The 22459-nt window shown below is 37.4% G+C and overlaps 1 protein-coding gene across 8 annotated transcripts in view; it reads left to right on the top strand.

Moving 5' to 3' along the window:
- The window catches only part of abcc3 (ATP-binding cassette, sub-family C (CFTR/MRP), member 3), a 94088-nt gene that overhangs the window by 36957 nt on the left and 34672 nt on the right, over positions 1-22459 (top strand). For 6 of the 8 annotated variants that reach the window (XR_009061727.1, XM_057825566.1, XM_057825564.1 and 3 more), the window contains exons 8-17: positions 1263-1508; positions 1588-1765; positions 7100-7261; positions 8499-8591; positions 10477-10680; positions 10778-10924; positions 12990-13077; positions 16187-16253; positions 16327-16453; positions 21659-21835. Coding sequence is in view for 7 of the 8 variants with exons in the window: in XM_057825566.1 (XP_057681549.1) it covers positions 1263-1508; positions 1588-1765; positions 7100-7261; positions 8499-8591; positions 10477-10680; positions 10778-10924; positions 12990-13077; positions 16187-16253; positions 16327-16453; positions 21659-21835 (1489 nt within the window). In the remaining variant the exon portion in view is untranslated. Of the gene's footprint in view, positions 1-1262; positions 1509-1587; positions 1766-7099; positions 7262-8498; positions 8592-10476; positions 10686-10777; positions 10925-12989; positions 13078-16186; positions 16254-16326; positions 16454-21658; positions 21836-22459 lie in introns of those variants that run through there. The other 2 variants (XM_057825568.1, XM_057825567.1) reach the window with 2 other exon arrangements.

Raw genomic sequence — 22459 nt, forward strand, 5'->3', positions numbered from 1 at the left:
GATCATGTTTTTTTGCTCCCGATCCGATCCCGATCGTTTTAGTTTGAGTATCTGCCGATCCCGATATTTCCCGATCCCGATCAATTCCAATCATTCCCGATAATTTTTCCCGATCATATACATTTTGGCAATGCATTAAGAAAACAATGAATAAAACTCGGACGAATATATACTGTACATTCGACATACAGTACATAAGTACTGTACTTGTTTATCATGACAATAAATCTTCAAGATGGCATTTACATTATTAACATTCCTTCTGTGAGAGGGATCCAAGGATGGAAAGACTTGTAATTCTTAAAGGATAAATGTGACTTTGTATATTGTGACTAAATATTGCCATCGAGTGTATTTGTTGAGCTTTCAGTAAATGATACTGTAGCCATTTAACTGTTCTGCCCAAATGCATGATGGGAAATGCAACCATGACTGTGCGTAGTGGCACAAACTGATATATCTTCTCTGCGTTGGGAAATAACATAGGGTGTCAATAAAAAGATCAACTACTACCTTTCTTCCTCACATTGCTTCCCACGATATTTCTAATTGTTGAGAGAGGGATTTTAAGGCTTTAGCCAATTAAGAAAAGGCTCCAAAGACTGTCAAAATTCATTTTACGCTGCCTATTAGCTCTATATATATAGGTAAAGGGCCGCCATCATAGATTGAACGCGACAATGCGTGAGTGGGTCGTGCAGCGCATTCGTTAATTGCGTTAAATATTTTAACGTGATTAATTTAAAAAAAGTAATTACCGCCGTTAACGCAATACATTTGATAGCCCTACTTTAAGCCAAAACTAAAGACTCTGGATGAGTGTAAGACATTTTGTCTGTAATGTTAAATACATTTAGAAAACGATTTAATTAAAAAATATATATATATATTAAAAAAGGCATGTCCGATATTTTTTTGCATATTCCGATACTTTGAAAATGACGTGATCGGACCCGATCGATCGGGATCTTTAGTTATAACATCATGTTTTACATGGAATTCCTCACTAACACACCTTTGCATATTGCAGTCCACCATGTTGATTTGAGAGGCATTCTCATACAGGGAGGAAAATAAGTATTTGAACTGCTGTTTTGCAAGTTCTCCAAATTAAAAATAATGGGCGGGTTTGAAATTTTCATAACTGTCTCGCAAATGGTATCGTATTGAGTTACCACGAGGTTCCCACCCCTGCTCTTATTATCATGGGATTAGGGAAATAAAACCCTGTCACGTTCACTTGAACTTTATCCACTTTCCAGTAAACAGAATCTATCCAATGACGTCGCCTACTCCAAGCCTCCACCATCTACTACCAACCACATAGGAAGTGAAAGTGAAACCAGCCCAGAAGAAGTTGAAGTCCTGCTGTCAAGTCAAAAAGTCATACCCCGCCAGCCGTCGTTTTTACGTTCACTCATCAGAGCCTTCGGACCCTACTTCCTGATTGGTTCCGCTTACAAGCTTCTGCAGGATGTCATCACATTTGTTAATCCTCAGCTACTCAGGTAAATAGAATTATGGGTACTTCATGGGTACTAAAAGTTGGAATTCAAATGTATTTGTTTGTGTTTGCTTTCATGACAGAATGTTGATCTCCTTCACAAAGCAAAAAGGTGTTCCTGACTGGTGGGGATACGCGCTAGCCTTCCTCATGTTCTTCACAGCTTTTTTGCAAACTCTCATCCTGCACCAGCACTTTCAGTATTGCTTTGTTACCGGCATGCACATACGCACAGCGCTTATTGGCGCTATCTACAGGAAGGTACGTACGTGCATATCTGATGTCTCGTTATAATTAGGGGTGTGAGCATATATCGAAAAGGTGATTTATCGCAATACTTTATTGCCCAAAAGGTTATTGATATACAGTGGTATTAAAAAGTATCTGAAGCTTTTGGAAATTCTCACATTTCTGCATAAAATCACAGCAGGGCTGAAAACCAAAAGTGGTTTTTGCCATGTGGCAAAATTTTTTTGCCATGCGGCAATTTTTTTTGCCATGTGGCAAAAATTTTTTTTTGCCATGTGGCAATTTTTTTTTGCCATGTGGCATCAAATGTGATCTGACCTTCGTCAAAATCACACAGATGAAAGCACAGTGTCTGCTTTAACTAAAACCACCCAACATTTTTTTTGCCATGTGGCAAAAATGTTTTGCCATATGGCATTTTTTTTGCAATGTGGCAAATTTTTTTCGCCATGTGGCATTTTTTTGCCATGTGGCATTTTTTTTGCCATGTGGCATTTTTTTTTTTTGCCATGTGGCATCAAATGTGATCTGACCTTTGTCAAAATCACACAGATGAAAACACAGTGTCTGCTTTAACTAAAACCACCCAACATTTTTTTGCCATGTGGCAGAAATGTTTTACCATGTAGCATTTTTTTGCCATGTGGCAATTTTTTTTTGCCATGTGGCATTTTTTTGCCATGCGGCAAAAATGATTTGCCATGTGGCAATTTTTTTTGCTATGTGGCAATTTTTTTTTTTTTTGCCATGTGGCATCAAATGTGATCTGACCTCTGTCAAAATCACACAGATGAAAACACAGTGTCTGCTTTAACTAAAACCACCCAACATTTGTTTGCCATGTGGCAGGAATGTTATGCCATGTGGCAAAGGTTTTTTTTGCCATGTGGCATTTTTTTGCCATGTGGCAATTTTTTTTTTGCCATTTGGCATCAAATGTGATCTGACCTTTGTCAAAATCACACAGATGAAAACACAGTGTCTGCTTTAACTAAAACCACCCAAACATTTATTGGTTTTCATATTTTAATGAGGTTAGTATGCAAACAACGACCGAAGGGGGAAAAAATAAGTCAGTGAGCCATCACATTTAATATTTTGTGGCAGCAAAAACATCAACCAGACGCTTCCTGTAGCTGCAGATCAGACTGGTACATCAATCAGGACTAATCTTGGCCCATTCTTCTCTACAAAACTGCTGTAATTCAGTCAGATACCAGGGATGTCTGGCATGAATGGCTGTCTTTAGGTCATGCCACAGCATCTCAATGTGGTTCAAGTCTGTACTTGGACTTGGCCACTCCAGAACATGTATTTCGTTCTCCTGAAACCTTTCTGAAAGTGATTTCATTCTGTTTTGGATCATTGTCTTGTTGCAGCATCCATCCTCTTTTTAGCTTCAATTGTCTGATGGATGGCGTCAAGGTTTTCCTATAAAACATCCTGGTAAACTTTTGAATTCATTCTTCCATTAATGATTCCAAGTTGTCCAGATCCAGAGGGAGCAAAACAGCCCCAAATCATGATGCTTCCTCCACCACGCTTCACGGTGGGGATGAGGTGTTGATGTTGGTGAGCTGTTAAATTTTTCCTCCACACGACGTTGTGTGTTGATCCCAAACGATTTAACTTTGGTTTCATCCGTCCACCAATTATTTTGCCTAAATTTCTGTGGAGTGTCTCAGTGCCTTTTTGCGAACATTAAACGAGCAACAGTTTTTTTAGACAGCAGTGGCTTCCTTTGTAGACTCCTCCCATGAACACCATTCTTGGCCATAGTTTCACATATAGCTGATCTGTGCAGAGATATTGGACTGTGCCAGTGATTTCTGTAAGTCTATAGCAGATGCTAAAGGGTTCTTTTTTACCTTTCTGAGTATTCTGTGCTTAACTCTTGGCGTCCTCTTTGGTGGACGGCCACTCCTTGGGAGAGAATCAACAGTGCCAAACTCCATTTGTAGACAACTTCTCTGACTGTCGATTGATGAACATCCAGACTTTTAGAGATGGTTTTGTATCCTTTCCCAGCTTTACAAATACAAATCAACAATCCCTGATCGCAGGTCTTCACGCAGCTTTTTTGACTGAGCCATGATGCACATCAAACAATGCTTTTCATCAAGACATTTCTTACCAGGTGTATGTTTTACAGTGGGCAGGTCAGACTTAAAGAGCATACGACACCAGAAAAAAAAGTCTTAAATGGCATTATTATGTGAATTAGAATCATATTTTGAGACGATTCGACCATATACAACAATTTAGCAAAGCGCAGATGACGAGAAATTAGTCTTTTAATCTGCCGGTTAGCCACGCCTACAATTATAGGGCTTTAGCGTCCCCAACAGGTGGATGACGTCAGCGGTAGACTAGGCTCATCGGTTTTACTATTCAGCCCATTGAGGGGGAATTGTTCAGAACGAGGAAAACGAGACGAAGAGAGCTGCAAAATGTCATTGTTTCAGTCTCTCTACTCCCAATATTTTTACAGGATATTCTTTTTATCCAAGTATTTTCCCCAATAGCTATATAAATGGCTTGAGAAGGACCAGTCAGCCCGTCGAGGGGGAACTATTCACAATGAGGAAAACGCGACGATGAGAGCGGCAAAATGTCATTGTTTCTGTCTCTTTACTTCAATATTTTTACAGGATATTCTTTTTATCCAAGTATTTTTCCCCAATAGCTATATAAATGGCTTGAGAAGGACCAGTCAGCCCGTCGAGGGGGAACTATTCACAATGAGGAAAACGCGACGAAGAGAGCGGCAAAATGTCATTGTTTCTGTCTCTTTACTTCAATATTTTTACAGGATATTCTTTTTACCCAAGTACTTTCCCCAATTGCTAAATAAATGGCATGGTCATGACAAATAACTTGTGCTAAATGGAATATAAAATAATAAAAATCCATTTATTCAAGACGACATGGCAAAATTACTCCATAATGGTCAAAACAGTCGACTTTACCTTTACTGTCACACCTGCCGAACGATATTTTATGACACCTAAATCGGACATATGTCATTTCCCTTCCCCGGCTTCGGAGAATGTAAACAGACCAGAAGGAGTGACAGCTAGCCGACATGCTAACCCGAACCGAGGGATGTTTCAAAGTCTTCGAAGTGGAAAATCACACATAACTAGCCTGGATTATTTGACATGACGACCCGGTTGTCGAGTTTCTTTGCGGATCGGCAAACCGCCCGGCGGAGAGCAATTTACAGTTCGTTCCCTGGAGGAGGGTGGCTGGAATTGTTGTGTAGCTAACGTGCTAACTGCTAATGAGCGTGAGGATAGCTTTTTACATGCCTATCAATGATCAAACGTAAGTAGTCCTTTATTTAAAGGAATTTTATAGTGTTTACTTTGTAATCACTGTATTCGTATTTGACATAATACAAAACAAGATGTTTACTCACTTCCTTGTAAGTCCAATGGTCCCACAGTAAATATCCACGGTGAATGGGAACCTTTTGAAACTCCAAAAAGGCGCATACGCCTCTCCCGCATACAGAATGATTTTTCTGCAGCCGTTTGGCTGGCGTGATGCAAAAAATAAAAGTATTAATCCGCAAAATCAGCTGAATCCTTCGTCCTCATACACAACAGTACACTGTAGCGTGAAGAGGACGTCTTCTACCGTACACGTCACAGCGCCCTCCTCCTCAATGCGAGACCGAAGCCGGAAGTCACTCATTTTCCTGGCGCGGGATTCAAAAAACTAAATAAATATAGCGATCGCTTCCACACACATCCAAGCGGTCCATATCATTCAGGAGCATAAAATACCGCGTGTATTATGAAATAAACATGCTTTTTCGTGTCACAAGCACTTTAAACCACTCATCAGTGATTGGCCACACACCTGACTTGAATTGTTTGGTAAAAATTGGTTTCAACTAGGGTTGTTTTTTTCCTCCCGATCCGATCCCGATCGTTTTAGTTTGAGTATCTGACGATCCCGATATTTCCCGATCCGATTGCTTTTTTTTTTTTTTTTTGCTCCCGATTCAATTCCAATCATTCCCGATAATTTTTCCCGATCATATACATTTTGGCAATGCATTAAGAAAAAAATGAATAAAACTCGGATAAGTACTGTATTTGTTTATTATGACAATAAATCCTCAAGATGGCATTTACATTATTAACATTCTTTCTATGAGACGGATCCACGGATAGAAAGACTTGTAATTCTTAAAGGATAAAATGTGACTTTGTATATTGGGACTAAATATTGCCATCTAGTGTATTTGTTGAGCTTTCAGTAAATGATACTGTAGCCATTTAGCTGTTCTGCCCAAATGCATGATGGGAAGTGCAACCATGACCGTGCGTAGTGACACCAATTGATATATCTTCTCTGCGTTGAGAAATAACATAGGGTGCTAAGAAAAAGATCACCTACTACCTTTCTTCCCCACATTGCTTCCCACGATATTTTTAATTGTTGTGAGGGGGATTTTAAGGCTTTAGCCAATTAAATAAAGACTCCAAAGACTGCCTAAATTCACTCTACTCATTTTACACTGCCTTTTAGCTCTATATATAGGTAAAACGGCACCTTTATAGATTGAATGCGACAATGCGTGAGTGGGTCGTGCAGCGCATGCGTTAATTGCATGAAATATTTTAATGTGATTAATTAGAAAACAAATTAATTACCGCCGTTAACGCGATAAATTTGACAGTCCTACTTTAAGCCAAAACTAAACACTCTGGATGACTGTAAGACATTTGGTCTGTAACGTGAAATACAATTAGAAAACGATTTAATTAAAAGAAAAAAATATATATATATATATATATATATATATATATATATATATATATATATATATATATATATATATATATATATATATATATATTAAAAAAGGCATGTCCGATATTTTTTTGCCGATTCCAATACTTTGAAAATGACGTGATCGGACCCGATCGATCGGGACATCTTTAGTTTCAACTGCTCTTTAAGTCTCCTTAGGCAGAGGGTTCACTTACTTATTTTTTTCCCCCCTCTGTCATTGTTTACATGCTACCTTCATTAAAATATGAAAGCTGATAAATGTTTGAGTGGTTTTAGCTCAAGCAGACACTGTTTTTACATCTGTGTGATTTTGAAAAAGATCAGATCACATTGGATGGTGTTTTTATGCAGAAATGTGAGAAATTCCAAAAGGTTCAGATACTTTTTCACACCACTGTACAGGTAGTCCCCATGTGCCGTTTATGGCAAATTGTATCGTGATGTACTCAGACATTCCCACCCCTCATTATAATACTTACAGTAGTTGCAAGTCAACATTTTCAAACTTAGCATCTTGTTTTTGTCTCTCATCTGCAGTCGTTGGTAATCACCAATGCTGCCAAACGCTCGTCCACAGTGGGAGAGGTGGTGAACCTGATGTCCGTGGATGCTCAGAGGTTCATGGACCTCACCACTTTCCTCAACATGCTGTGGTCTGCTCCTCTTCAGATTATGCTCGCGCTATATTTCCTCTGGCAGGTACAATGGGATGTGACAAAGTGCAAAAACATTTGTTTTTTTTCCAGTAGCCTTTTGAATGCAATATATGAGCTAGGGTTGTTCCGATCATGTTTTTTTGCACCCGATCCGATCCCGATCATTTTAGTTTGAGTATCTGCCGATCCCGATATTTCCCGATCCAATTGTTTTTTTTTTTTTTTTTTTTTTTGTTTTTTTTTTTTGCCCCTATTCAATTCCAATCATTCCCGATAATTTTTCCCGATCCTATACATTTTGGCAATGCATTAAGAAAAAAATGAATAAAACTCGGATGAATATTTACATTCAACATACAGTACATAAGTACTGTATTTGTTTATTATGACAATAAATCCTCAAGATGGCATTTACATTATTAACATTCTTACTGTGAGAGGGATCCACGGATAGAAAGACTTGTAATTCTTAAAGGAAAAATGAGACTTTGTATATTGTGACTAAATATTGCCATCTAGTGTATTTGTTGAGCTTTCAGTAAATGATACTGTAGCCATTTAACTGTTCTGCCCAAATGCATGATGGGAAGTGCAACCATGACTGTGCGTAGTGGCACCAATTGATATATCTTCTCTGCGTTGGGAGGTAACACAGGGTGTTAAGGAAAAGATCAACAACCAACGTTCTTCCCCACATTGCTTCCCACGATATTTCTAATTTTTGAGAGAGCGATTTTAAGGCTTTGGCCAATTAAAAATAGGCTCCAAAGACTGCCAAAATTCTCTCTACTCATTTTACGCTGCCTATTAGCTCTATATATAGGTAAAACGGCGGCATTATAGATTGAACGTGACAATGCGTGAGTGGGTCGTGCAGCGCATGCGTTAATTGCATTAAATATTTTATTGGATTAATTAAAAAAAAAATTAATTACCGCTGTTTACGCGATAAGTTTGATAGCCCTACTTTAAGCCAAAACTAAAGACTCTGGATGAATCTAAGACATTTTGTCTGTAACGTTAAATACAATTAGAAATTGATTTAATTTAAAAAAAAAAAAAAATGGCATGTGAGATATTTTTTTGCCGAGTCCGATACTTTGAAAATGACGTGATCGGACCCGATCGATCGGCACATCTTTAATATGAGCTCCTTTATTCTATCAAAACAGAACTGTGGTTGCCAAATACTTTTTGTCCCCTCTGTATGTTCTGTGTATGTGCAGAATCTTAGTTGTCATCATTGCTGATGCCTGGTGTTGTGTGTGTCTATTCCACAGAATCTTGGCCCCTCGGTTCTCGCTGGAGTTGCTGTCATGATCCTGCTAATCCCGTTTAATGCTGTTATAGCCATGAAAAGTCGTGCCTACCAGGTATTGATGGGCGGTTCATTTACACGTTGGTGTTATGTAATTGCATTTTTACACTTACCATTACAGCATCTTGAAGATAAATGCCTAAAATGTACTGGGAAAAATTGAGTACTGAAACTGAGTTATAGCCAGAAACTCATGGCATTACATTCCATTGAGCGCAGCGCCATCTAGTGGATGTATAACATACAGTGGTATGAAAAAAGTAGCTGAACCTTTTGGAATTTCTCACATATCTGCATAAAATCACCATCAAATGTGATCTGATCTTTGGCAAAATCACACAGATGAAAATACAGCGTCTGCTTCAACTAAAATCACCCAGACATTTATAGGTTTTCATATTTTAATGAGGATAGCATGCAAACAATGACAGAAGGGGAGAAAAATTAGTATGTAAGTGAACCAAAGGAGACTGAAAGAGCAATTGAAACCAGTTTTTGCTAAACATTTTACGTCAGGTGTGTGCCCAGTCACTGATGAGTGATTTAAAGTTGTCCTGCCCACTATAAAACACACACCTGGTAAGAAATGTCTCGATGAGAAGCATTGATGTGCATCATAGCTCGGTCAAAAGAGCTGTCTGAAGACCTGCGATCAAGGATTGTTGATTTGTATAAAGCTGGGAAAGGATACAAAACCATCTCTAAAAGTTTGAAAGTTCATGAAATGACACTCAGAGACGTTGTCTACAAATGGAGAGAGTTTGGCACTGTTTTTCTCTCACAAGAAGTGGCGGTCCACCAAAAATGACGTCAAAAGTTCAGCGCAGAATACTCAGAGAGGTGTAAAAGAATCCTAGAGTGTCTGCTAAAGACTTACAGAAATCACTGGCGCGGTCCAATATCTCTGTGCACACATCAATTATATGTAAAGCTATGCTCAAGAATGGTGTTCATGGGAGGACTCCACTGAGGAAGCCACTGCTGTCTAAAAAAAAAACAACATTGTTGCTCATTTAATGTTCGCAAAAAGGCACTTGGACACTTCACAGAGGTTTTGGCAAAATATTTTGTGGACTGGTCAAACCAAAGTTGAATTGTTTGGGAGTAACACGCAACATCATGTTTGGAGGAAAAATGGAACAGCTCACCAACACCAACACTTCATTCCCACCGTTAAGCATGGTGCAGGGAACGTCATGGTTTGGGGCTGTTTTGCTGCCTCAGTGCCTGGACAACTTGGGATCATTAATGGAAGAATGAATTCAAAAGTTTTGCAAGAAAACCTGGGGCCGTTTGTCAGACACTTGAAGCTAAAAAGAGGATGGATGCTGCAACAAGACAATGATCCAAAAGACAGGAGTAAACCAACTTCAGAAAGATTTCAGAAGAACAAAATACACGTTCTGGAGTGGTCCAGATTTGAACCCCATTGAGATGCTGTGGCATGACCTAAAGACAGCGATTCATGCCAGACATCCCAGGAATCTGACTGAACTACAGCAGTTTTGTATGTGCCAAGATTAGTCCTGATTGATGTGCAAGACTGATCTGCAGCTACAGGAAGCATCTGGTTGACGTTATTGCTGCCAAACGGGGGGCACAAAATATTAAATGTGATGATTCACTTACGCATTTTTCCCCCTTCTGTCATTGTTTGCATACTATCCTCATTAAAATATGAAAACCTATAAATGTTTGGGCGGTTTTAGTTCAACCAGACACGTTTTTTTCATCTGTGGGATTTTGATAAAGATCAGATCACATTTGATGGTGATTTTATGGAGAAATGTGAGCCACTGTAACCCCAAAAACTACTACTGTTACTAATACGCGTTATAATGCTGTGTGCCCTATATACCTTATACTGCAAAAAATGTGTTACTTAAATTTGTTTCTCACAGTAATTTTTGCGCTCCGATTTCATTTTTTTTCCCTCCCAGGTGGAACAGATGCAGCACAAAGACAGTCGTATTAAACTCATGAATGAGATTCTTAATGGCATTAAAGTACTGAAGTTATACGCCTGGGAGAACTCCTTCAAGGAGAAGGTGCTGGCCATTCGGCAGAAGGAACTCAATGTGCTGAAGAAGGCGGCGTACTTGGGAGCGTTGTCCACCATGGCTTGGACCAGTGCCCCTTTTTTGGTAATGTAAGATGTCTGGAAGCTGTTTTATTTTTTCCGGTCAGCCTAGTCAAACAATCAAAATGACTTTATAATCACTTGGTTGTTTTTCTTTTCAGGTTGCATTGACGACTTTTGCTGTGTATGTGACGGTGGATGAGAACAACATCCTGGATGCGGAGAAGGCTTTTGTGTCTCTTTCACTTTTTAACATACTTCGTTTCCCTCTCAACATGCTTCCCCAAGTCATCAGCAGCCTTGTACAGGTGGGCCACTTTCTCGATCTGCGTTAACAAAAGGGGTGTGATAAAACATGGAAATGGTGATATATCGTGATATTTTGTGTGATCCTAAAAGGTTATCGATATGCTCCTGCCAAGAATTGATATACAATGATCCACCGCTACTTTGCGCCCTGAGTGCATCGTGGATTTTTATTTTTTCAATTAAAAAATAAATGAGTAAATACAGATGAGCTATCCCGGTATGGAGGACCAGGAGTGCAAAAATGAAATCAATAAATACACAATTAAATAAATTATTAAATGTGTCATTAAAAAACTTCAATTTCAGTATGTACTGGACTGTCTCAGAAAATTAGAATACACAATATTCTAATTTTCTGAGACAGTCCTGTACATTAATCCACCATTTAAAGCAGGGGTGTCCAAACTTTTTGCAAAGGGGACCAGATTTGGCGTGGTAAAAATGTGGGGGGCCGACCTTGGCTGACGTCCTTTACATAGAACAATATACAGGACTGTCTCAGAAAATTAGAATATTGTGTATTCTAATTTTCTGAGACAGTCCAGTATTTATTTATTTCAATTTTTATTTATTTCAATTTATATTTTTGTTGATATATTTCACTTCTTATTTATTTCAATGTATTTGTATTTATTTCAATTTTTATTTAACTACCGTATTTCAACATTTATTTTCATGTTTATTTATTTAAACATTTAAATTTCAGTTATTTATTTATTTCAGTTTTTATATATATATATATATATTTTTTTTTAATATATATTTCAATTTTTATTGATATATTTCAATTTTTATTTATTTCACTTTTTTTTTAACATTTATTTCCATTTTTATTTATTTCAGCATTTATTTATTCCTATATATATATTTGTTTTTTTCTAGATTTATTTATTTATTTCAACATTTATTTATTTAAATTTTTATTTATTTGTATTTATTTCAATATGTATTTATTTCAATTTTTATTTATTTCAACATTTATTTCCACTTTTATTTATTTCAACATTTATTTATTTATTTATTTATACCAATATTTTTTTCAAGTTTTATTTATTTAAATTTTTATTGATATATTTCAATTTTTATTTATTTCAGTTTTTATATGTATATATATTTTTTTTAATATATATTTCAATTTTTATTGATATATTTCAATTTTTATTTATTTCACTTTTTTTTTATTTCAGCATTTATTTATTCCTATATATATTTGTTTTTTTTCTAGATTTATTTATTTCAACATTTATTTATTTCAATTTTTATTTATTTGTATTTATTTCAATATGTATTTATTTCAATTTTTATTTAATTATTTCAACATTTATTTCCACTTTTATTTATTTCAACATTTATTTATTTATTTATACCAATATTTTTTTCAAGTTTTATTTATTTAAATTTTTACTGATATAGTTCAATTTTTATTTATTTAAAATTATGTTTATTTATTACAATATTTATTTATTTAAATTTTTATTGAATTATTTCAACATTTATTTCCATTTTTATGTATTTCACCATTTATTTATTCCAATATATATATATATATATATAATTTTTTTTTCTCTCGAGATTTATTTATTTATTTTAACATTTATTTATTTATACAAATATATATTTATTTTTTTCATGACTTATTATTTCAGCATTTATTTATTGATTTCAATTTTTATTTATTGATTTCAATTTTTATATATATATTTCAATTTTGATTTATTTCACTCTTGCACTCTTGTTCCCCTTGTACCACATGAAATAATCTCATCAAACTTGGTGGGCGGGCGTAAACAAGGTAGGTTTGAGTTGAATGAGTCAAGCTACTTGGCTCTGTAGTCAAGCTAGTGCTCCTTACTTCCCAACGTGGCAGTGATTGCTGAGGTTCTGTATGAGCTCTCTCAGGATTTAATAACGGACATGTTAGATTTAGCAGAACACGTTGACGTAGGAAATTCAGACCCCGAGCACTTGGCTAACAAAACAGCGGTTTATCATTGTTGTCGCGTATACATGGTCTTTCATCCATGATCACCAGTTTCAGTTTCCAGTGTTTTTTCTGCATTACAGACAAGTGTCTCATTGAAGAGAATCCAAAGTTTTTTGAGTCATGATGAGTTGGATCCGAATTCGGTGGACAGAAAGAACACAGCGTCAGGTGAGAACAAGTACACTTTAAAAAGTGCTTTAAAAAGATGATCAGTGTTGTTTTTGTTTTTGGCAGCCCTTTTAATTTTCGTCTTTGTCTTAGTCTTTTGGACGATAATACTTATTAGTATTAGGCTAGGTTCATAGGTCTTAATGCACAAATCCGATTTTTTGCTGTGGGGTTGTTGGTGTGACCCCTCTTGCCATCCCTGAAGGCCAGTTGATGAGTGGCCCTAGGGACCACCCTGGATCCCGGGGCGGGGGGGATCCAAATGCTAACGTCTTTACAATTCTCATAGCAAATCACTCCCACATATCTTCAGAAACTGAAGTTCTAAACTTAATTAGAAACAAATACGTAAACATATATGAGCTGAAACAACTTACAGCCTTATGTGGGCCAAACCAGAGCACAGCCATAGACTTCATAATGATATTGACGGGACACGGGGCGCAGAGCCGCTTAATAGGGGGCCTGCATTGTTGGCGTGGCCGTCAAGGCTGACCGAGTGGAATCACAAAGAGCTTTTTTTGTTGAAAATTTGTGTGAATAAATGCTTAAATCCCTGAATTTCTTATAGATATGGACACAAAACAGTCTTGATTCTTGGTCAAAAGCAAAAAACCTTGCCGTTATCATTTATTTTATGTAAATATGTCGAAGTACAATGCTAGTCTGTTAGTCAATGTGGCGGCCGCCATATGTAAACAGAGCTTTTCCAGTGAAAATTCTTCTGAATAAATGCTTAAATCCCTGAATTCTTTATAGATATGGACGTACAACAGTCTAAATTCCTGGTTAAAAGCAACAAACCTTGCAGTTATCTTTTGTTTTATGGTAATATGTCGAAGTATGATGCTAGTCTGTTAGTCAATATGGCGGCCGCCCAATATAAACACAGCTTTTCCGGTGAACATTCTTCTGAATAAATGCTTAAGCATTTATTCAGAAGAATGTTCACTGGAAAAGCTCTGTTTACTTAGGGTGGCCGCAAATTTCCTTACTGACTAGCCTCAATCCCTTAAATCCCTGAATTCTTTAGAGATATGAACGTACAACAATCACAATTCTTGGTTAAAAGCACAAAAAAAAAAAAAAAAAAGGTGCAGTTAGCATTTATTTTACGTAAATATGTCGAAGAATGATGCTAGTCTGTAAGACAATGGGGCGGCAGCCTTACAACAAAGAGCTTTTTACGTTGAAAATTCTTGTGAAAAAACGAAAAATGTAATAATTACCTTGAATCCTTGAACAAATCACTCCTGAGACAATCCTTCCTGTTTGTATGCGGTACAGCTTTCAGACTTTTTCAACCTAAATCCGCCGTTGGATTGCTGAATGTGTTGACCAACTGTGAATAACTTAAGCGGACTCTAGGACGGCCCTCTACTTGAAGGTGTTGCGCAGTGCCTACGGAAGTGACCCGTAAATACAATTATGAAGTCTATGGTGTGAGAGAATTTTATTCATGCTTAAAACACAACCATTATACATCATATTTTGTATGCTTTTGTTATGCTTGCATGAGAACATTGTAGCATAGAGCATCATTGTTATATTAACCTGTTTGAGTGTGCCTCTTTATAGCCTTGACTATTATAGACTGAATCACAATATGCCCAAATATGGACTGCTATGTTCCTGTTTTCCATTATGCCCTGAATGAATACAATGGGTGTCTGTGGACCCCCTTATCAGATCTGACTCACTCTCCACCAGCCGGGACCAGCGCTCAAGGTCTCAGCTCAAAGATGTTTTTGTATGGAAAAATACCCAGGCTTGTGAGATGATGAGTTTCGTTTCTTAGTAAGTTTCCTTCACGGTGGGCTTCGGCACCACCCTTGCAACAGTATAAATGTCCAGCCCCTTTTGTACTTCTTTGTACTCTGGGTGATCACAGCTCCTGGCTGAATCACATCATTTTGTACCCGAGAGCTCTTGTTCATAAAGCCTTCGAAGCTAAGCAATCCATGGTTGGGGTCGTATTCATTTCTCTAATCGAGCTATCGAGGTAACACTTGTCTTGGAGTTCAAATTTGAGCTTCCCTGACATATGGCACAGCTATCCTTTATCCATGTCAGACGTCTAAATCTGCTCCTCAGTCATACAGGGCGACAGTCCAGCCAGACCCAACGCTGCCACTAGAGGGCAGTGTATACTCAATCATTAAAAAAAAAAACTTTTGGACTTTTTGGATAGTTATTTTGAGATTTCAAGGGTTAATTCTGATTTACGCCACAATAAATAAGGTTACGTCGACAGCGTGGGACCGGAACCCATTCATAACCCGGGGACTATCTGTATTTCAAACGAACGTAGATGAGAACATATTGTACCATCTACAAGGACAACACCAACTTGGTGATAATACACACTCAGCAGGAAAACAGTACATTATTTTCAACCTGGATGCCACGAACTGTATGTAAAAAAACGTCCAAGAGTTTAAGACGACGCTCGCCTTTAGCGTTAGCCTCATGCTAACGCGAACGTGAAAGCTATGCTAACGCTACGAGTTATATTTAGTGTGTGATGATCACTCAGCACAGACCTTTAAAGGCTAAAACAACATTCCATATTGTTTCTTGCTAAGATAAGAAAACAAATCTTACCTTGCGTTTTTCAAAACAAGCAAGCCTGGAGACTGGAGAGCACACTAGTGAGTTGGGGGGTGGGTGCAGCACTTTACATGAGTGACACAACCAGACACTGCTGCAATGCAGGCTAACTACACATAAAAATGTCACACATTGTGAACATGAGACGGAAACAATGGCGGATTTTTGTCTCGTCAGTCAAAAACTGGCTGTCGTCTCGTTATGTTTTAGTCTCCCAAGACACGTTTTTAGCTCGTTATCGTCTCGCCATCTTCCGAAAAAATTGTTCGTCGACGAAATACTTTCGTGATATCCATCGTTGACAAAAACAACACTGAAGATGACTCCGAAAAAATGCCATGTCATTGTTTCTCATCGATCCATTTTGTAATATTACAGTTTAGCCACTATTTCCTGCTTGTACCTTTAACTCATTGAATTAGAGTTGTGAAAGTTTCTCTGTTTGGCAACTTGCCACATGTACTCAAGCTATTTTTTTTTTTTTTTTTTTGCTTGATAGATTTTTCAGTGACAGTTGTCAACGGAAAATTCACTTGGGCTAAAGAAGATCCACCTGTTCTGCACAAGTATGTCTTGCCACACCACATAGCCTACATCTTGATGTACTTTGATACCTGACTATTGTTTGTGTTCTTTTAGCATTAACGTGTTGGTGCCCCAGGGCTCCCTGCTGGCAATAGTGGGCCACGTTGGCTGTGGAAAGTCCTCACTAATTTCTTCCCTGCTGGGCGAAATGGAGAAACTTGAAGGAGACGTTTCTATACGGGTATGCGTTTACTCAGTATCTTATTTCACGTGCAAGGAAACATTAGCTTTTTTTCACCATCAGTAATGCTATTAAATCACAAAACATTTTTACTCTCAATTCGCGCTGCAACGATTAATCGATTAACTCGAGTCATTCGATGAAGTATAGCTCGAAACTAAACTACTAATAAATAATTACATTAGCTCAAACAAAAACTTACAACCTTATGTTGCTCCAGAGACTTCATAGTGATATTGACGGGACACGGTGCGCGGGGCCGATCAATACGGGGCCTGCATTGTTGGCGTGGCCGTCAAAGCTAACGAGTGGAATTACAGACAAAGAGCTTTTTTCGTTGAAAATTCTTGTGAATAAATGCTTAAATCCCTGAATTCTATCCCGGAAATACAGTGCCTTGCAAAAGTATTCGGCCCCCTTGAACCTTGCAACCTTTCGCCACATTTCAGGCTTCAAACATAAAGATATAAAATTTTAATTTTTTGTCAAGAATCAACAACAAGTGGGACACAATTGTGAAGTGGAACAAAATTTATTGGATAATTTAAACTTTTTTAACAAATAAAAAACTGAAAAGTGGGGCGTGCAATATTATTCGGCCCCCTTGCGTTAGTACTTTATAGCGCCACCTTTTGCTCCAATTACAGCTGCAAGTCGCTTGGGGTATGTTTCTATCAGTTTTGCACATCGAGAGACTGACATTCTTGCCCATTCTTCCTTGCAAAACAGCTCGAGCTCAGTGAGGTTGGATGGAGAGTGTTTGTGAACAGCAGTCTTCAGCTCTTTCCACAGATTCTCGATTGGATTCAGGTCTGGACTTTGACTTGGCCATTCTAACACCTGGATACGTTTATTTTTGAACCATTCCATTGTAGATTTGGCTTTATGTTTTGGATCATTGTCCTGTCGGAAGATAAATCTCCGTCCCAGTCTCAGGTCTTGTGCAGATACCAACAGGTTTTCTTCCAGAATGTTCCTGTATTTGGCTGCATCTATCTTCCCGTCAATTTTAACCATCTTCCCTGTCCCTGCTGAAGAAAAGCAGGCCCAAACCATGATGCTGCCACCACCATGTTTGACAGTGGGGATGGTGTGTTCAGGGTGATGAGCTGTGTTGCTTTTACGCCAAACATATCGTTTTGCATTGTGGCCAAAAAGTTCAATTTTGGTTTCATCTGACCAGAGCACCTTCTTCCACATGTTTGGTGTGTCTCCCAGGTGGCTTGTGGCAAACTTTAAACGAGACTTTTTATGGATATCTTTGAGAAATGGCTTTCTTCTTGCCACTCTTCCATAAAGGCCAGATTTGTGCAGTGTACGACTGATTGTTGTCCTATGGACAGACTCTCCCACCTCAGCTGTAGATCTCTGCAGTTCATCCAGAGTGATCATGGGCCTCTTGGCTGCACCTCTGATAAGTTTTCTACTTGTTTGAGAAGAAAGTTTGGAAGGACGGCCGGGTCTTGGTAGATTTGCAGTGGTCTGATGCTCCTTCCATTTCAATATGATGGCTTGCACAGTGCTCCTTGAGATGTTTAAATCCGGCTTTAAACTTCTCCACAACAGTATCTAGGACCTGCCTGGTGTGTTCCTTGATTTTCATAATGCTCTCTGCACTATAAACAGAACCCTGAGACTATCACAGAGCAGGTGCATTTATACGGAGACTTGATTACACACAGGTGGATTCTATTTATCATCATCGGTCATTTAGGACAACATTGGATCATTCAGAGATCCTCACTGAACTTCTGGAGTGAGTTTGCTGCACTGAAAGTAAAGGGGCCGAATAATATTGCACGCCCCACTTTTCAGTTTTTTATTTGTTAAAAAGTTTAAATTATCCAATAAATGTTGTTCCACTTCACGATTGTGTCCCACTTGTTGTTGATTCTTGACAAAAAAATTAAATTTCATATCTTTATGTTTGATGCCTGAAATGTGGCGAAAGGTTGCAAGATTCAAGGGGGCCGAATACTTTTGCAAGGCACTGTAGATACGGGCGTAAAACAGTCTCGATTCTTGGTTAAGAGCAAAAACAACATGCAGTTAGCATTTATTTTACGTAAATATTGCAAACTATGATGCTAGTCAGTTAGAAAATGTAGTGACAGCCTTACAACAGAGATTTTTACGTTGAAAATTCTTGTAAATAAATGCTTAAATCGCTGAATTACTTAAGATATGGAGGTAAAACAGTCTTGATTCTTTGTTAAAAGAGCAAAAAAACGGGCAGTTAGCATTTATTTTACGAAAATATGTCAAAGGATGATGCTAGTCTGTTAGTCAATGTGGAAAATTCTTGTGAATCAATTAGGGTGACCATATTTTGATTTCCAAAAAAGAGGACACTCAGCCCGGCCTCAAGATACTTGAATTTTACTCCAAGTTCACTCAAAGATGCCTATATCACTTTAATATATTTAAAGTGTGCCCCCTCATTCTGGATGGAAAATGCAGTTTGAAAAAAAAAATATATATATATATTAATAATATATATAGAATGCAGACCCATGGAAATGTAGTCCAGTCAATACACATACACACAGTAGGCTATGTGCCAACTAAACATTTTTATAAATTACTGTTACGACAATTGTCCTTGACGAATTGTTATTCCCACCCAATTGATATTCTCATTCAATGTTCTAGATTGCACACAAACAATAACCGAAATAAACTGACAAACAATTTAACTAGCATGTTTCCAAACGTAGCAGTTCAAAACTACGTTTCCCAAAATGCCTAGCGTGGTTTAGCTTACTGATAGCTAGCTGAGGCAAAAAACAAGCTTTGCTATAAAAGTTTACAATCATCGGCAGCGCAACGATGCGACACCAAACGGGATTTTACAGTCAAAGCTCCGACAGAAGTCAACAGTTGCCATTATATACGTATTTATCGTAAAAAAACTTAACAACTGGGCAGGCGTTGTGGCCAAATCATCAACCCAGTAGATGGCGGTAATGCCTCATGATAGGGATAAACTGCTAACAAAAACAAGAAGAACTACTCCTTCCCTCCCTACTACTAGGAGCCATGTCATCGCAGGCAGGCGCTGCCACCCAGCGGCCGGAGGGATTCTCTTCAAATTGGTCCCGTGGAAAATCATAAAAACCGGACATTTTTATGAATTTATAAAACCCGCCCGGACGACGAGGATACTACGTGAAAGTAGGACTTGTCCGGGCTAAAGAGGACGTTTGGTCACCCTAGAATAAATGCTTAAATCGCTGAATTACTTAAGATATGGACGTAAAACAGTCTCAATTCTTTGTTAAAACAGCAAAAAAAAGGGCAGTTAGCATTTATTTTACGAAAATATGTCAAAGGACGATGCTAGTCTGTTAGTCAATGTGGCAGCAGCCTTACAACAAAGAGCTTTTTATGTTGAAGTCTTATGAATAATGCTTAAATTCCCGAATTCTTTCTAGATATGAACGTAAAACAGTCTCAATTCTTTGTTAAATGAGCAGAAAACTGGAAAGTTAGCATTTATTTACTTAAATACAGTATGTCGAAGAATGATGCTAGTCTGTTAGACAATGAGGCAGCAGCCTTACAACAAAGAGCTTTTTACATTGAAAAATCTTGTGAATAAATGCTTAAATCCCCGAATTCTTTGTAGATATGAACGTAAAACAGTCTCGATTCTTTGTTAAAAGACCAAAAAAACGGGCAGTTAGCATTTATTTTACATAAACATGTCAAAGTACGATGCTAGTCTGTTAGACATTGTGGCTCCAGCCTTACAACAAAGAGCTTTTTACGTTTAAAATTCTTGTGAAAAAACAAAAAATATAATAATTACCTTGAATCTTTAAACAAATCACTCCTGAGACAATCCTTGTTTGTATGCGGTACAGTTATCGTACTTTTTCAACCGAAATCCGGTGTTGGATCGCTGCATGTGTCGCTGCGACCGACTGCGAATAACTGAAGCGGGTAGTGGGATGGCCCCCTACTTGAAGGCGTGGCGCAGTGAAGGTCAAATCTGACCTGTCAATAACATTATTAATTCTATGGTCGGTCTTAACAGGGGACAGCTGGATCCAGTCATGTTAGATGAATTATGTCATATTCACTGTTGGCCACTACAGGTAGGTGTATCCACCTTAATCAATAAAACTAAATGCAAACACTTTCAAAACAAACCATTAAATTGAAATAGTCCTCAAAGCAGCCAAATTTGATTCAAAGCTTTTTTCAAACCGAATTACTCGAGTTAATCGATTAATCGTTGCAGCACGATGATTTATTAATCAATTTTAATCTATTAGTTGTTGGCAAAAAATGTGAATTGTTTTCCAAAGCAAAAGCAGATTTTTGTTCATGTCGTACTTCGACTTAACAAAAATAAAATGAAGAAATCTGATAATATTTACAAGTGAGAACAACTGAGTTATATGTATGTTATAATTTCAAGAATTTTGACAGGTTTAAGGTGAAGAAGCTCCTAAACAATTAATTTGTTTTCAAAATAGTTGTGAATTAATTTGCTTAAGAGTTAAGAGCGTTGTAAAAAAAAAAAAAAAAAAAAATTTTTTTAAACGTTGGCATTTTATAGCATTTAAGCTAGCGGATTTTTGCAATGCAAGTTAGCCAAATCAGCCAATTCTTCTTTTTATGGACTTCAAACCTTATTTATTTATTATTTTTTCATACCGTTTGAGGCTAAGCTCAGGTATTTTAATTATTGTCCTTGTGAAATGAGAGTGCTATTCTGCATAGTTTGAAAAAACACTCGGCAATTTTATTTTGTATTCGCATTGAATGCTCTTCTGAAAGTGCAATCTAAGCAAGCCTTTGTTTTAATCTGCTAAAATGTATTCTACAACACATTAAATGTTCCTAATCCGATTACTCGATTATTCGAACTACAGTAATTGATTTATTAATCTATTACTTAAATAATCGATAGCTGCAGTCCTACTCTCAATAAGAATCTCAGGTTTGTAAATGATCTAATGTCATGTGATTTAGCTGGGAATTGAACTCGGATGTGTGTGTGACAGCACATAATTTAAATATTTAGTGTTCCTTACACCAGCTAATTGTAATGTTTTGTTTGTGTATTGTTTTTATACAACAAGGTGATACGGTACGCTGATTACGTTTAGTTGGAAAAAAGGGCCCTGTGGTGTCACATAACATGGTTTTATAACAGGAAACGGTGTTAACGTTTTTTTTTTTTTCTTCTGTCAGGGATCGGTGGCCTACGTTCCCCAGCAAGCCTGGATACAGAATGCCACTCTGCGTGATAACATCCTGTTTGGGAAAACGTACAATGAACAAAAGTACCACTGCGTTCTGGAGGCCTGCGCTTTAACCCCTGACCTCCAAGTTTTGCCTGGAGGAGACATGACGGAAATAGGAGAAAAGGTAATTCCGTTCAGCCTTTGATTGTGAAATAGGCCAAACATCCAGGAATACGGTATCAGTTAGGAGTGGTAAACTTTTGCCAATAATTTTGTCCGGCCCATTTTCGGAGTTTTGTGTAAAATGGAAATGATTAAAAAAAAAAAAAAATTCATTCTCTTTTGTGTTTTTTCATTGCAAGCTAAATAAATGAAGATATTACTACCAGAGCATTTGTAATTGAAATCCTTTCCTGGGAGAAATTGAGCATTCGCTGACAGAATTGGAGGGGTGCCAATGCTTTTGGCCAGCACTGTACATAAATATATTAAAGGGAACCACGGACTTAAAGACTCGTAGGCTCTAATCAGCCACAATTGTTGTCTTTGATTAAACTGTGTCATTGGAAACACATATATTATTGCCATTGATTGAAAAATCTATAACAGTTACTACAGTTGTGGTCAAAAGTTTACATACACTTGTGAAGAACATAATGTCACAGCTCTCTTGAGTTTCCAGTTATTTCTACAACTCTGATTTTTCTCCGATAGAGTGATTGGAACAGATACTTCTTTGTCACAAAAAACATTCATGAAGTTTGGTTCTTTTATGACTTTGTTATGGGTGAACAGAAAAAAGTGATCA

Source organism: Corythoichthys intestinalis, chromosome 21, assembly GCF_030265065.1.
Source record: "Corythoichthys intestinalis isolate RoL2023-P3 chromosome 21, ASM3026506v1, whole genome shotgun sequence".
Lineage (NCBI taxonomy): Eukaryota > Metazoa > Chordata > Actinopteri > Syngnathiformes > Syngnathidae > Corythoichthys > Corythoichthys intestinalis.